Source organism: Cynoglossus semilaevis, chromosome 15 (assembly GCF_000523025.1).
Source record: "Cynoglossus semilaevis isolate Cse_v1.0 chromosome 15, Cse_v1.0, whole genome shotgun sequence".
NCBI classification, from domain to species: domain Eukaryota; kingdom Metazoa; phylum Chordata; class Actinopteri; order Pleuronectiformes; family Cynoglossidae; genus Cynoglossus; species Cynoglossus semilaevis.
In genome coordinates, this window is record NC_024321.1 from 604790 (window position 1) to 622080 (window position 17291).

The 17291-nt window shown below is 39.5% G+C and overlaps 1 protein-coding gene across 1 annotated transcript in view; it reads right to left on the bottom strand.

Annotated features, from left to right (window-relative positions):
• Positions 1-17291, bottom strand: part of diaph2 (diaphanous-related formin 2) — a 443473-nt gene that overhangs the window by 62233 nt on the left and 363949 nt on the right. The window contains exon 27 of the mRNA XM_025063481.1: positions 5652-5787. Coding sequence (XP_024919249.1) covers positions 5652-5787 — 136 coding nt within the window. The remainder of the gene's footprint in view (positions 1-5651; positions 5788-17291) is intronic.

The following is a 17291-nucleotide window of genomic DNA, read 5'->3' on the forward strand; positions in this document are numbered from 1 at the left end:
GCTAAAATGCTAAAGTGCTTTTATCATTTTCTACACCATCTATTGGGGGAAACGTGGGTATTGCAGGGAAAAGGCAGAAGTATAATGATAATGATAATTATATAATTTGGTTTAAGGTATGGTGAGTGTAAGTTTGGCGGGCCGGATTAAAAAGCTGAACGGGCCGCATCCGGCCCCGGGCCTTAGTTTGCCCATGCCCTAATTAATTACTATTAGGTTTGTACGTATTTGCAATTATCACATCTGCCTTAGACATCTGCCTTACACGCAAAAGGTCATGGGTTCGAGCTGTAATGGCAGCTTGCGGGTTGCAAAGGCTCACACTGTAAATGTCCCCATTGGGAATGAATAAAGGACTCAATTATTATCACTAATTTGTGGGACTTTGTTAAAAAAGGAGCAAACATTACAAGAAAATGATGATTAAGAATGGTTTTAAACAGTCTGGTCTTCCATCTACGTCCTTATTATCTCATCAACCACCTGAGTGGTTTCTCCTCTCCGGTTGAACCAGTTACAGATGTAGAAAGTGAACCCCGTCCAACCCTCCTCCTGTCCACGCCTGTCTGCCATCACCTCTGCCGCCGCAGGCCGAGACACAGGTACCCAGCAGCTGCAGCACAGAGGTTTTCCGTTGTCACTGTCACTGTCACACCGAGCCATCAATCCAAATATGCGCCACTGTCACTCCTGACATTCCTGACGTTCCTCTGCCAGCCGCAGCCTGTCAGCAGCACTCCACCAAAACATGTCAATTCAGCTCAGCCCGCAACAATATTAACGCATGACACCGTTTAGGTGAAGAGGCTGTGGAGCAACCGTGTGATAAAAAAACACCAGGGCTAAATTTGAGCCGACTGATGTGGCAACAAATTTATCATATCTAAGTGTAGGTATCGGTTCAATATTAGTCCAAATTTCATGGTCAAGATTGCAAAAAAAAAAAAAAAAAGCTAAGCCTGTCCAAACTGGAAAAGCTCACTTTTGTATTTGAAAACTTTTTTTTATATGATTAAAATAAGGGCAGCGGATGGTGAACATCTTGGATCAGTTTCTGAGTGAATGAATTAGGTCCTTGAGTGATGTTTTTTGTTTTTTAATATATAGAGTAGTAAGTGAAACAAAAAAAAAAAAAAAAACTTTTAGAAAGGCGACTGCTGGCTAACTATTCCTACTGTGTACAGTTCAAAAAGGGTCTTTAAAAAATAATCTCTGTAAGTTCTTCAATTTGACCTGGAAAGGAGGTTTTTAAACTTTTTTTTTAAAGACTCTACGGTTCGACTTCCTCACAGACTTCAACTTCAAGTAGTTGGCTCGGAGGAAGAGACAAATACAACAAACCTCGATAAACTTTTTTACTTCAGGCTCTTCTGCGGATCACAGGGAAACAGTGGTGAGTTTTCGGGTTTATCCGGGATTTTTTTTTTTTTTTTTTTTTTTTGCAGCTTCTCTCAGACCTACTTTTATAGAGTTTACTTTGAATAATTGAAGCAGCTTGTGTAACGAGAGTCTTCCCCATTAGTGCTGTGAAAAACACGTCTATTACCAACCTGAGAAATATCAAGTGTGAAAGCATATTGACTGCAGCCTGCAAGTTTTACAGCAGCTTTTTTTTTTTATGAACCACCGTTGGAATCTCGGCTGTGCACATTAAAAATATCCCAACTAGACTCACCGTGAAAGGATATATTTTAAGTCATTCTATGAGCCCAAATAGGATTGACTAAAAAAATCTTGTCCATATTTTTTTTTCTGCATTGAACTTTTAGTGCATTTAACATTTATACTGTGTATAAATAAATACATGTTAAAAAATAAAAAATAAAAGTGAACTCGGAAACTGTAACGTAACAAAATTACTGTACAAAATGTGGATAAAACAAACAAAAATTTAAAATTAAAATCAGAATTATTTTTAAGGGCTTACAAAGCTGTGGGTTAAAGACAATTAAATCTAAATTTGATCCCATAGGCTCATGGAATTATTTAACATGTGTAAAATATATATATATATTTTACTTAAAAGACAGCAATCTATAAACCAAACATCTGTTCATTTAAAGATGACGGATGAAAAATCCACTCTGAGAAAATTAAAGCAAGGGAGGTGGCTTAGAAAATGAGGATTAACACTCGGGATTTGTAACCATCAACCACAGAACCAGAGGTTCAGTTCTGCAGTGGTTCAATCTGTGGGTCATGTTCTAACATCCGCTCTGGGAAATTATACTTCACGTCTCTTTTTTTTCCTCCCTTTGCCCTGGCGCTGGTCGGCTAAAGCTAAATGAATTAAATTCTCATTAAATCACTCACTCGCTCTTCATCTCTGTGAAGAGGATTAACCGACAATTTGTCAAATGAATGAACAAAAGGTCTGTTTTTTTATATATATATTAAAAAAAAAGTTAATCACAGAAGAGTGATCTGTCAGAGGGGGCTGTTTAACAATGAAATTGGAAAATCCATAAAACGATTAAAAATGAAGGAGTGCGCTGTAAATAACTGCGATTAAACAACCGACATATGTTACTCACAGCTGTTTCTATGGAATCTGATTAAAACAGTGACGGTAACAACAGATTCATCCCCTCATGCAGTGTAACTAAAATCTTTAGCAAAATTATATGAGAGTAATGTAGGCAAAAATGCTTACTTCGGTAAAAAGTGTGCTAACAACAGTAAAAACAGCTGTTTTACACCAGTTGTAGCTAAAAGACACGACAAAAGCCTTAATATAACATGACCGCTTAAAAACAGCAGCTAAAGCCGGTAATATTGCGTAAGTGCTTAAATTTAGCATAAGTAAGCTAACTATTCTAGCCTAACGCTAACAATAATTAGCCAAAATAAAGCCAAATAACGTTTAAAAATATAAATTAAACAACTATTGTAAAGTAGCTAATAACCAAACATAGATGCATCCTAAAAGATATGGAGATAAGATAAGAGATTGTTAAATATAGACCTTTTCCCCACAACTAGAATCAATTAATGAAACTAGCTATAGCATAGCCAAGCCATCAAAACAACAACAAAAATCCCAACTAAAAAAAAAAGCCCTGTGTTTATATAAAAAAACAGCTAAAGGGATATTTAAAAGTGCAAATAAAAGAGCTTCAAGTGCGAAATAATCAAGATTTAAATAGAAGTAGCAAAAAAAAAAAGCCCTGCATTTATATAAAAAAACAGCTATAGGGATATTTAAAAGTGCGAATAAAAGAGCTTCAAGTGCAAAATAATCAAGATTTAAATAGAAGTAGAATGAAAAAAAACGTCCATCAACAAAGCTAGGTTGCTAAAACGTCACCCAAAATTGCTAAAAAAAAAAACCCAAAAAAGTTAGCGTCGAAATGGCTTCCCTCTCCGTTTGCCTGGTCGGAGACAGCAGGCTAAAGTTTCCACGTTAGGAGCGTGCGAAACTGTCAGAGCAGGTAAAGACCCGCAGCGGCTGATATAAAAACATCAGCTGTAGATGCAACAACTGAACAAGGTCAGTCTGATCTCAACAGTCCAACAAGCTCATCAGAGACTGGAGGACAATCCCTGATGTGTGCGTCCGCTGCAGGCGACGTGCTCCGTGTCCTCCTCATCTTTTATTCATAAAACTCACATTACAGCCTCCACAAACCCAGATCAAAATCTGCTCTGGCAGAAATATTTATTATCATACCTACTCCTCCATCTGGTTACCCAGGAAAAAAAAAGAAAAGAAAGGGAGAAGACAGAGAGAAGGTTAGACGGCCTCCTTCAGCTCAGAGACGTTGGATTATTAAAAGCCTGGCTTTTCAAAGAGGTCAGCGCTCAGAGAAAAGAGGAGAGAGGAGAAGAAGCATGCATCAATTATCCTGGAGAGTTTGTAGAATACTGAGCAGAGTCTGTCTGAGTGTCATAGACGCACACGCACCCGCGCGCGCACGCACAAACACGGAAAGACGCAGAGAGAAAAGGCCTTGGCTGCTGACATTTAGAAGCTGGTGAGATGTGGGAAAAAATCCCACTCTGTTTGTCAAGGAAATGGACAAAAAAAAAAAAAAAAAAAAAAAAAGGGAACGGCAGCCGCCTGTAGAAGCTCCTCCAGATCCCTCAGAACCGAGTGGCGTAACGACAAACAAGAACCCGGACTGGTACCGATATGTCACTTCACGATCGATACACGCCACTGTGGGACGTAAGGAGCAGTTTTACTCATTCAGGTTGTAACCGGGAGACAAACAGAAGGGATCAATGCAACTTTTTCATGTCCGATATCGATACTGCAGCTTGGAATACATGCCGATACCAATATACAATCCGATACCTTCTTTTCTCCTCCACCGTGCCACAAAGAGCTATGGGTATTTTTTTTCTTTTTATGTTATATCCTGGTGGCTCTTTGGCCAGGAGGCAATGTCTCTGTCATGGGTGTGGAACCCCAGGGTTCACCTCCTGGGCAAGATCAAATCCCGGTTTAGGGCGGTTGGTACCTTCCAGTGGACTCACCACCCGCAGGAAGGTTCATGGGGGTTGGTACGGTACGGTGCGATTTGGGTGGCGGTCGTGGAGACTGCTGCCCCCGCGACCCAGTAACGGCTAAGCGTACAAAAATGGATAAATGGATGTTCTATCCTGAAAATTTGACCAATTATGGCTCGATACCAATCCTGAGTATCGTGCCGAGCCATACCTAATAAATTGTGCACAAAACTTTCCTTGCTAGTTATTAGCTGAGGTAGAGGCAAACGGTTGCAAAAAGGTACATTTTCATAAACATCAAAATCTAAAGCGCTACTGTTAGCATAAATAATAGATACCAAAGCATAGCTTCTGGATTAGACATGGGCAAACTATGGCTCCTGGACCAGATATGGCCCACTGGGCTTTCTGAATCTTTCCGCCATATAACACATTTTATATTATTTCAGCCAACATTACCATAATTTCCGGACTATTGAGCGCACCTGAATATAAGCTGCACCCACTTAATTTAAAAAAAAAAAGAAATTGTACATATATAGGCCGCACTTGGATTCCACGTTGAAACATGGGATATTTACACAGAAAATTTTTTTTTTTTCACTTTTAATTAAATGAATACTTTTTTATCGCTAGCGGTACGAACTTCGTTAGCCCATTAAAGAAAAAAAAATCCATAAATTAGCCGCATTAGCAGGGTTCAGAGGGTTCCGAAAAAAGTGGCGGCTTATAGTCCGGAAATTACGGTATTTAAAACGTATGGCTGACTTTTTACCTCTTCATCCAAGAGGCTTCTTCAAGTCTAACTGACTGCTGGAAAACTTTGAGCTCATTTTGAAATGAACCAAATCTGTTTGTTGCTGGAAAACTTTGAGCTCATTTTGAACTGAACCAAATCTGTTTTTTGTGTGTGTGTTTTGTGTGTATTTAATTTCCCTTTGAGCTCGCACGTCTCAATCCTTCCAACAATCTTGATTGTCTGACATGTAACAGATAAACACTTGGAACAAGACAAAGGACATTTCGCGGGTGCGAAACAATACAGCTGTAAATCCAGTCTCCAAGTCTTACTTTTGTAACTCATCCATATCCATCTAATCTATTCCAACCACAATCCCAGCTCCTCTCCTTCTCCTCCCCCCTTTGCTCCTCCTTGTCTCCTTCTGTGTGGCTTCAATGTTAAAAAGCGTCCTTCTTACCTTTGTTCATGTCAATCAACTGCTTCTTCTTCTGCTGGCGCTCCTGCTTCTCCCGCTCAGCCTTCTCCTTTGCCAGCTTGGCTCTCTTGATCTTCTCCTCCATCTCTCTCTTCTTGTGGTTTTCCTTCACGGCTTCCTGAAGACGAGCCGCGCACACACACGGAGAGAGTGAGAGAGATGAGAAAAAAGAAAAAAAAAATTGAATGTGAATCTGCCTTTCAAGTGTGGATGCTTCAGTGTAGACAGTTTTAACACAGCCGCGGCAGAAGCACTAGCGGCGCCATCAGTGCCATCAGCACATTTCTCACTCCGAGAGAAGAGTTTGATAGTTTGAGATCAGCTGCAGAAATCAACAGCTCTGCTGCTCCTTCAACATGTTTTTCTGTAATATACAGACAAGGACTTTGTTTCATCACCAAGAAACTCTTATAAATCAGGGACAAAAATGTAGCTGTTAGCAAGGCCGCTAACCAAACACTTTATTTACTCATTAAAAGGCACACATCTACTTGGCTAGGTGTTAGCCAATCAATCTGAATTAGTTAATAATAGGTTTGGCTTATATGGTTTTTTGCATATTTGTAGAGTTGGTTTGTGTATATTAGCTTCTTTCCCTGTTTTCCTTGCCTATTCTTGGATAAATGATTGACTTTGGCTAGCCCAGCTCCTAAAATTTGACAAGGGGGCCAGTTCAGGAGCAGATAGACGGAGCGTTCGTGTGAACTAAGATAAAAGATGTGAAAGTAGAGCGTTCGTGTGAACTAAGATAAAAGACGTGAAAGTAGTGCATAAAGGCTAAAATGCTAAAAGGCTTTTTATCATTTTCTACGCCATCTATTGGGAAAACGTGGCCATTGCAGGGAAAATTTAAATCACAGTACAAACCAATTGTAAAATTTGGACAAATTTACAAAGCTGAACGGGCCGCATCTGGCCCCCAGGCCTTAGTTTGCCCATGCCTGGGCTAGCCTTTTTTTTTTTTTTTTTTGAACATCTTTAACATTTCTCGTTATACCGTAAAGTAACCTTCATCTTTGGCTTATTTTATTTTTTATTTTTTTGTTTTTTTTACAAGAGCCTGTTGTTTCAGCGCGTCGTCTATGTGAGAGTTTAACCTACTCACTCAAATGAAAAAAAACAACAACAAAACATACAGATGTGTAGTGAAAGTGACAACAGACGACAGTAACTAGAGACAACAGACAGGACAGACCGGAGGGGGGGGGCAAATGTCAAGCCTTTGTCCCTGCACGACCCAGAGCAACACCGACGGAAAAAACAAAAAAAAAACACAGAAGAGTCAGAAAACACTGATAATCAGTGGCCTTTATGAATGTGACACTGTTTTTGTGCCAACAAAGAGGATGAAAAGGCAACAATGTGACCTTTAGGAGGCAAAATTGTCTGCTTATCCGTTAGCGCTAACTGCGGAACCTGACAGGAACAATCATATTATTTTTGTACCGAGGACCCATTGGACGGTATCAGCCGTTTTTACGAACTGGTAATACCGTGCCTTCATTGAAGGATTATTACATTTTCCAAAATAAAACATATTTTAGTCTTTCTTCTGTGAGTATCAGAGTCTGAATGACCTGTTGTTTTGAAACATTGACAGGTTATCTTTGAAGGGGAAAAAAACTAAAGGGATATGACTGGATACCTTTTGAATGAAGTAAATTAGTAAAACTGAACTGAACACTGCAGCCTGGTACCAAATGACCTACGGACCGGGGTCAGTCCCCAGACCAGGGTTTGGGAACCCCTGCAGTACAGCCTTGTCAAAGAGCTTCTAGATCAAGCTAATAATCTCCAAAGAACAAGTCAGAAATCAATAAAAAAAAACAAAAAACCAAGCTAAGAATTCATAAAAAATAGATTATAAAGTATAAAACTAAGCTCAGAAATTTGATAATAAAGTATAAAACCAAACCACATAAAAAATGTCAAAGTAGACAATAAACTGCAAAACAACTAAAACTCAGACAAATATCCCTTTTTGCCTTTAAAAAAATATATACCCCAAAAGCTCATAAAAACTGATATTACACTTATCTTTATATACATAAAAAAAGCACCATAGTCCTAAATCATAGAGTAACTCTCAATTGAACAAACACAGACAATAAACTCCAATGAGGTTCATTGTTTCTCAGACCTAAAGTTAAATAAAACTTGGCCTCTATTCTACCAAACTAACTTGATAGACCCTGGAAGAAAAACCTCCAAAAAGCAAATAACAGAATTTAACCCCAAGCTTAAACCTGTTGGAAAACCACAGCAGTGAAAGAGAGCTGCCTGGCCAAAAGACAAGTTGATAAATAAGTGTGAGCCTCCTGTTGGATAATTACTGCATGGACGATTATCTTTCATCTGGCAACAAGTTATTTAACCCCAACTGGTGCAATGAGTTGCTTGTCATTTCCTAAACAACCATGTCGAAAGACACATCCCGTGGTCGTGGAAAAGATGTTAGTCTGTTTGAGGGAAGGGTCAACTCAATCAGAGAAAACATCTAAGGAGATTGCAGAAACTACTAAAATTGCGTTAAGAACCGTCCAACGCATTCTTAAAAACTGGAAGGATAGTGGGGACCCATCATGATGGGCGCATGAGGGTAAGAAGAGAGGCAGATAAAGTGATGCACCCATCATGCCTAGTGCCTACTGTACAAGCCTGTGGGGGCAGTGTTATGATCTGGGGGTTGCTGCAGTTGGTCAGGTCTAGGTTCAGCAACAGTATGTGCTCAAAGAATGAGGTCAGCTGACTACCTGAATATACTGAATGACCAGGTTATTCCATCAATGGATTTTTTTCTTTCCCTGATGGCACGGGCATATTCCAAGATGACAATGCCGGGATTCATCGGGATCAAATTGTAAAAGACTGGTTCGCGGAGCATGAGACATCATTTTCACACATGGATTGTGGCCACCACAGAGTCCAGACCTTAACCCCATTGAGAATCTTTGGGATGTGCTGGAGAAGGCTTTGCGCAGCGGTCAGACTCTACCATCATCAATGCAAGATCTTGGTGAAAAATGAATGCAACACCGGATGGAAATAAATCTTGTGACGTCGCAGAAGCTTATCGAAACAATGCCACAGCGAATGCGTGATGTAATCAAAGCTAAAGGTGGTCAAACGAAGTATTAGAGTGTATGACCCCTTTTTTTTGGTGGCGACTTTTTTTTTTTGGCCAGGCAGTGTATCAAGCTAAACATTGATATAGAAGATTGCGAATAATACCAAGATAAAAGTACCTTTAATCCCTCTTTGATACGGCTTAGATTCCATTAGGGAAAATGTAAGACTTTGAAAAAAAAAATAAAAATAAAGCTGATATAAAACAGTAACTTAGCTTAGCAGCTAACTAACTTCTGAAAAATTGTAGAAAATGCACATAATTTTCCCCGCCATCTATTGGGGAAACAAGGGTATTGCAGGGGAAAGGCAGACATATAATAATAATAGAAATAAATTATATAATTAGGAAAAGTTTTTTTTGGGGCGGGGGGCGGATTAAAAAGCTAAACGGGCCGCATCCGGGCCGCGGGCCTTAGTTTGCCCGTGTTTGAATGTTCGAATCCATGAGCATCTTCTGCTCATCTGTGCTGTCGCCTGTGTGTGTGTGTGTGTATGTGTGTGTGTTTGGGCATGTGTGAAGTGAGTGTGTGTAACAGGAAGTGAAGGCACGGCCCCATCTGTGCTCTGATATAATAAGCTGTGACAGTTGAACCCTCTGTCAAATGCCCCTGTGGTCCTGGTGTGTGTGTGTGTGTTACGTCGGCAGCTAAGACTGAAAGATTAAGAGGATCGTCAGAAGGAGGAACGAGGAGGAAAAATGAAGCTCGTCATGGACAGTCAATAGAGGGAGCTTTGGTCTGAAGACACGAGGCTTCGTCGTCGCCGTCGCCCTCTCTTAGATGACAAGGGCAATGAGACGATGACATGGGGGGAAAGGAGGGGAAAACGAAGGGGTACGACGAGAGAGAAGGCAAAAAAAAATTTTCCTTTGTGGCGTGATGTGTACGGACGTATTGAAAATCCGGGTGAGAAATTAACAGCAGCCTGTTGTGACATGTCCTGGAGATCGAATTTACCCTTGACGTTTACACAACAAGTGTTTTTTGATGCTCTTGGTGAAACAGTAAAATGTTTATCTGGGCTTCGGTTTGCTACAGACAGTCAGGTCTAAGGTAGTACTTCTCAAATAGTGGGGCGTGACCCCCTGAGGGGGCCAGATGGGGGGAAAAGGCTGGACGTAAGTGTACCACTACTGTAATGCTTGGAAGATAATGGTCCTCCAGTCACTAGGTGGCAGCAACTCATACAGTGGTTTGTACAGATAAGAATATACATGGGATCAGGTTCTCAATAGTATTTTAATTTGTAAGGTGGGGCGGGCGTGAAAACATTTCTGTCCTCAAGGGGGCATAATTGAGAACCACCGCACACGTTCTTTTTCGACTCCTGATCGTTCTTCTGACGCCTGCTTGTGTGCGATTCCCTGATTTTCCTCTATGAAAATTTTAGGCGACTCCATCGTCAAAAATCGACAACGATAATTTTACCAATAGTGGATTATAAATATATGAACTAATCAGAGACGCATATTTTAGTGTCCCTCGACACGAAAACGACGACAGCGCTAAGTGCTTTTAACTCAAGCAGTCCAGGTTTTTTTTTTATTTTAATTTTTTGGATTATCAGGTTTAAACCACTCAAATCGTTTTTGTTGGTGACAAAAAAAACAACTTTTCATTGATTAGTTAGCAGTCTGAGAGGGTTTTTGAAAGTTACTTTTCAGAAAAGAACTCGTCAAGTGGACGAAGGTTAGCTTAAATGTCAACTAATTAGTCTGATCGAATTTGTGCTAATTAACTTTTGGTTAACTTCAGCTACTGGATGCAATAATATTTTAGTTTTTTGTTTTGTTGGTGACAAAAAAAAAAAACAAAACAAAAAAACTTTTCATTGATTAGTTAGCAGTCTGAGAGGGTTTTTGAAAGTTACTTTTCAGAAAAGAACTCGTCAAGTGGACGAAGGTTAGCTTAAATGTCAACTAATTAGTCTGATCGAATTTGTGCTAATTAACTTTTGGTTAACTTCAGCTACTGGATGCAATAATATTTTAGTTTTTTGTTTTGTTGGTGACAAAAAAAAAAAACAAAAAAAAAAAACTTTTCATTGATTAGTTAGCAGTCTGAGAGGGTTTTTGAAAGTTACTTTTCAGAAAAGAACTCGTCAAGTGGACGAAGGTTAGCTTAAATGTCAACTAAATAGTCTGATCGAATTTGTGCTCAGTCAAGGCGAGCGTGAAGAAGAGCTGAAAAGAGAGAATAAGTAACGTTCAATTCTACTTCAAACCAAGAGGACAATGACTCAAACAAAGACACAAAACCAGGTAATAATAATAGAATAATAAGTAAAATATGCCAATTTAGAGGAAATTAAAAAAAAAGTATGTCCCAAAAAATAGAATAATTTTGCTCACAACACAGAAACTAGCAAAAAAAAAAGTGACTAAATATAAACTTAACATCTGGGTGGTGAGAGCTAAAGTCAGACGTTTTTTCGCGGGGAAACGCAGGAAATGAGGTGAGCAAATGAGAAGAGTAACTTTTATTTGGAGTTATAAAGCAGCTGACTGTTGTCTGAATGCCTCGCATCTATCACGGCTTAAATCAAATTCAATTCCAAAAGATTCGGTTCACATTAGTCCCGACATCAGCTACGGCTCAGCTTACACAGACAATAATGTGCGCGCACACTTGAAAATGCTGCCAGCCAAAACTCATTTGAAATGAACAGCTTGTCTGTAAAAATGATTATGTAACGTAGTTATGATCAAACAGCCACTCTCATTAACATAGAACCACAAAAACACACACAGATTTAGTGATTGAGCTTCGTTTTCTTCCACACAGAATGAATTTATTTATTGTTCATCAGCTGCACGGCTCAAAACGTGAGACTTTCAAATAAAATTTTGGGGGCAAAAACGTAGCCGTCATTGGAGTTTCAGTTAACTTTTGTCAACGTTTTTTTTTTTTTCATTGAGCCATTTTGAGCCACCTATTAGAACGTTTTAGCTAACTTGGTTATCTTTAGCTGCTGGATCCAATAAAAATTGACATTTTAAGAGAGAATTACTTGTAAAATAGCCAAAATGTACTTTTAGCAATCCTTTATTTAGCTAACATTTGGTTATCTTTAGGAGGAAATTGAAGAAAAGTGAAAAAAAAAAGAAGTCAAAATGTACTTTTAGCTAACCTTTGTTTAGCTAACCTTTGGTTATCTTCAGCTACTTAATGTAATAATTCCAGACATTTTAAGCAATAATTTCTTGTAAAATAGCCAAAATGTACTTTTAGCAATCCTTTATTTAGCTAACATTTGATTATCTTTAGAAGGAAATCGAAGAAAAATGAAAAAAAAAGCCAAAATGTACTTTTAGCTAAACTTTGTTTAGCTAACTTTTGGTTAACTTCAGATACTGGATATAATAATTATAGACATTTTAAGCAATAAATACTTGTAAAATAGCCAAAATGTACTTTTAGCAATCCTTTATTTAGCTAACATTTGATTATCTTTAGAATGAAATTGAAGAAAAATGAAAAAAAAAAAAGCCAAAATGTACTTTAAGCTATCTTTTGTTTAGCTAATGTTTGGTTATCATTAGCTGTTGGGTGTGATAATTATTGACATTTTAAGAGATGTTCATTTAGTACCCTCATTCCCCATTAGCTTTTTTTGGACCAACTCTTATGCTTAATGTTTAACTTGTATGTGTATCAGCCAATTCTGGGAACTTTTAGCTATTCCTGAGCTAACATTTAGCTCTTTGTGGCTAACGTTAAATAGGGGAACTTTTATTTGTTGAATATCGTTACCAATGTAGCTCATTTACTGGTACTTATTTTCAGGTTTTTGGACTCTGACTGATGTGATGTACTTCACAGTCTACCACTAGTCTTGTTCTGAGTCCAGTCCGTAACATGCTCGCTGGAAAGAGCGAATGTGGCGAAGCCAACCGGTCTAACTGCAGACAAAGAGCAGCCGCATTGTGCGTTTCGTTTCAATAATTCATGGAAAGTGTTTGCACTTCTTCCTGGACCCTGAAGCACCGCCGCGTACACTGCACACAGTACATGTATCGGTGCGATCCACAGTCCAGTCTCCCTCTCATCTCATCTAGGTCCGGTCGGACAGCCCTGCCATTCTCTGACTCTAATTCAGTCATCTCTCTCTCTCTCTCTCTCTCCCTTACATTTCATTTCATTTCACTTTTACAAAGACCGCAGCGGCTGAGCTTTAAGCAGTAAATGTGTTTATTAGCCATCTGTTCCGCTGGGAGACAGAATGTAGAGGGAGAGGCAGAGGAAGAAGAGCAGCAGGAGCAGGAGGAGGTGAATATGTCGAAGAACTATTCGATTTACAGGAGGACTTCTTCTTCTTCTCCTGCTGCTGCTGCTGCTAGTTTAAATGTGTTCCCTGGGTGATCACTGACCTCCAGAAACCCAAGCCGCAGACCTTTAATGAGTCCCTTCTGTCGGAGTGTTAGCAAAATGAACTTTCTTGCCAAGGACACACAAACAGTGACTCTCGCAATGTCTCCATCGCCGGCAGAACGCACGTGGAGCCGATCAGTTGCAACTTTTAGTGGGTAGAAGGACGATCAAACCAAAATGAAAATGTTGGAAGGGAAATTTGGGTCAGTTTTGATTCAAGTAATTTAGATTTGTCTTTTTGTTTTGGCCTTTGTACATCTTTGTTTTTTTTTTTTGTTTGTTTTTTTAACTTTAAGATACGCTATTGTCTGCTAATCCTAAATAATGGAATTCCATTAATTCATTACTACACAGTAGTACTGATATTGAGTCGTATTAATGACTCAATATTAATATAATATTATAATTAATGGATGGATGGATGGATGGATGGATGGATGGATGGATTGATGGATGGATGGATGGAAAAAAAAAGATTTATTTTATTATTGGATCGGATCATCTTTAACTAACATGGTTTTAGCTTGTTGTTAGCATGTTTTTGACTAATTTTTTGTCATCATTTGTTAACATCTGGCCATTAATTAGTTTCTTTTCTATTTAGGTATTTGACATCCCTGACACGGTGGCTCTTTGGCCCAGAGGCAATGTCTCTGTCATTGGTGTGGAACCCCAGGGTTCACCTCCCCGGCAAGATCGAATCCCGGTTAGGGCGTTTGGCGCCTTCCAGTGGACTCACCACCCACAGGAAGTGTGATTTGGGTGACGGTCATGGAGACTGCTCTTCCCCCCCACAACCCGGTAACGTATAAGCGGACTAGGAAGGATGGATGGATGGATATCTGACGTGACCTTCATCTACCAAAACATTTGTGAATGCCATCACCCCCGCGACCCGGTAACGTATAAGCGGACGAGGAAGGATGGATGGATGGATGGATATCTGACGCGACCTTTATCTACCAAAACATTTGTGAATGCCATTATTGTAGGAGTGAAGAGTGAGTAAAGTATTGTTTTATGTATACAAATACATTAACGTCTTAACTCACCCATCCCTCACCTCACCCGCGGTGGTGACGTTTTGAATGATCAAATATTCATATGCAGCGATTTGCTTGAAAGAATAATTTATTTGGTCTCAGAGATAAGCATCTCGGGAATCCTGAAGGGAGGGCTGCGTTGTTCACTGCTGCTCTTTGATCAAAAAAAAAAAAGAAAAAAGAAAAAGCTAAGATCAGAGGGGACCGTGAGGAAAAGGATTCACACTGAAGGAGACTTTACTATTAACGTTAATGGAGAGTGAACGGCTCGGACGGAGCCCCCTGGACATCAGGTCATCATCCTGACACTGGGAGAGACGGCGCAGATGGATGAGGGACGCCCAAATACGTGTTTTAACAGGCTTATGTAGCCAGGAGATGAGGCGCAAGGGTTCACTTTTTACCCTGCCTTTACTCTTTTTATCCTTCCTTCTCAGTAGTTTGATCTCTTGGAAATCACAACAGAACAAAAGTATTGCAAAAGATGTCGATTTTGAGGCATTCAAATTTGAAAACACAAGGGGTTATCTTAGTGGTTAAGCCTGGTTCCAGGCCTTGTTAACCTGGTGCTGGATTTAACATGGTGCTTTATCCTGCCGTGTAGGTCTTAACAGTAGTGAGATACTCAATACTTATACTAGAGTATCAGTTACTCACAGGCTTTTGTGCTACCTACCTAGCACCTCCTAGTAACGTATTATTGAACTGATCCATTCCTGCCACTTGACCACTGACCAGAAATGAGCGGCGACTCCGTGTCGTAGAGCCCACTTTGACCTTTGACCTTTGATGGTAGCAATTCAACTATTCAATTTGTATCGCGTAGAAACGGAAAAAAAAATCACGCAAAGCATCGATATCCATTTCAAATAAGTATTGCCAATAAACGTAATTAAAAATGATGGTATCTCTTCCTTACTAACTAACATCAATTTTTTTAGAATTTAGCATTTCTCAATTTGTCAAACGGTTTGTTGTTTCTTTTTTAGTTTTGGTTCAAGGCTCAGTCGTTCAAAGATATACAGTTTCCTTTCTGAGCTCTGTTGGGCTTGTTGTTGTTGTTGTTGTTCTTTTTTTTAAAGGTTATCAAAGAAAGACATTTGTTAAATCAACACCATTTTAGAGAACACTCTTGTTACACACTTTTTTGTTGTTTTGGCTCAGGTTGTTTTGTGTCTATTTTCTTGGAATGGCACCAGAGTTGGACTGAAAGTGGAGCCGGATATCCACAGTTTCCAACATTCTTGCTCGTATGGCAGCGGGGTTCAGAAGGTACCGTTCACACATGTTCTTGTCAACCGTGAAAACATGTCATTTCTTCACGAAAAAAAAAAACGTCTTAACTGACTGTCAGAATCTGTTGAAGGATGAGCGTTAACACTGATGCAGTTCTCGTTTCTACAACATCAAATGTGTGTCAGTAAGTGTACGTCTGCGTGGGCGGTGATTTTTCTGCTTGTGCATTTGTTGTGGGGGGGGCAGTTTGAAAAGTTAGTTGCTGGGCTTGGAAAAAAAAAAAAAAAACAAAACTGTGAAATCTCAACTCACCAAGAAGAGCATGCGGAAGTTGGCCAGTTCTCCAAAGAATTCCTCCAGGCTGACAGTGTGAGGGTCAAAGGCAAAGTAGCTGCCGAGGCTCTCGTAGAGCTTCTGCATGTTCTTGTGCATGGTGGAGAGTTTCTCGTACTGCTCTCGAGCGTGCTTGCTGAAGCCGTGAGGGGAAAAAAGAAGTCAAGGAAGAGAAAACGTGACTCTGGTCTCAAACACAGCGAAAACATGTTTAAGGCGAACGTCCGCAGTTAAATAATAAATGAATTCCAAATAATGATGCCTGAAGTCTCATGTCTTCTGTAATTAAATAATGCACTGAGAGTACACCTGCCTTTGACTTCATGTTTTTAGGCTGTTCATTATTTTCATCAAACTGGAGCCGGTTGCTTTCCTTTTTGGCTAATTAGCGCTAATCATTCTGTTGCTAAATTAAAGTGTAATCTAATTTCCCCTATATTTGAATAAATGTTTTCCACATTTTATTTCATTACGGAAACAAACTTAAGCAAAAGATAACACATCATTAATGTAGTAGCTGCTGTGGCTGCAATTGTTGTTTGCTAAGCTAAAAGCTAAACCTATTCTCACATGTTTAACTAGGTTCTAGTTCCTTTTTTTTTTTTTTTTTTTTTTATTTTAAAACCGAAAGAGGAAAACACAGGAACAAACACATTTGAACGCTAACAGAACCAACGCTAATCATTCTGTTGCTAAATTAAAGTGTAATCGGATTGACCTTATATTTGAATTAATGTGTTCCACACTTAAGCAAAAGATAACACGTTTGCTAAGCTAAAGCTAAACCTATTCTCACATGTTTAACTAGGTTCTAGTTCCCTTTTTGTTGTTATTTTAAAACCGAAAGAGGAAAACACAGGCACAAACACATTTGAACGCTAACAGAACCAGCACTAATCATTCTGTTGCTAAATTAAAGTGTAATCTGACACTTAAGCAAAAGATACCATGTTTGCTAAGCTAAAGCGATACCTATTCTCGGTATATTCTCCCAACTTTGACTAGATTCTAGTTCCCTTTTTTTTATTGTTATTTTTAAACCAAAAGAGGAAAACACAGGCACAAACACATTTGAAAGCTAATACAAGCAGAGACATAATAACACTTCAGCATAAACGGTCAAATAAGTGGGGACAGATAACAAGCGGCGGTGTGATATTATAATGGTTTCAGAATGTGTGGAGTGTTTTACTCTACACACCTCAGTCAAGGTCGGACAAACAAAGGTGTGAATAAAGAAGGTCAGAGAAGATCTAATGTTCCACTACAATGAGCTCTCCATCATCTCCCTCCGCAGTCAACAGCACGGCGAGCTAATGGGCGCAGCCCTGCACTCGTGCTGTCAGCGGGATGACACCGATGCTGCCGGCGAACAGTGGGGAAAAAAAAGCTGATTGCTCTCATTCTTCTATTGTTTCTTACAACAACACCGAGGTCAGGTTGTTGTGAACCCCAACGCCTGCCGCCCTACTCTGTCATTTAGTGAACAGCCGCGGCACTTTTCTCCTGCT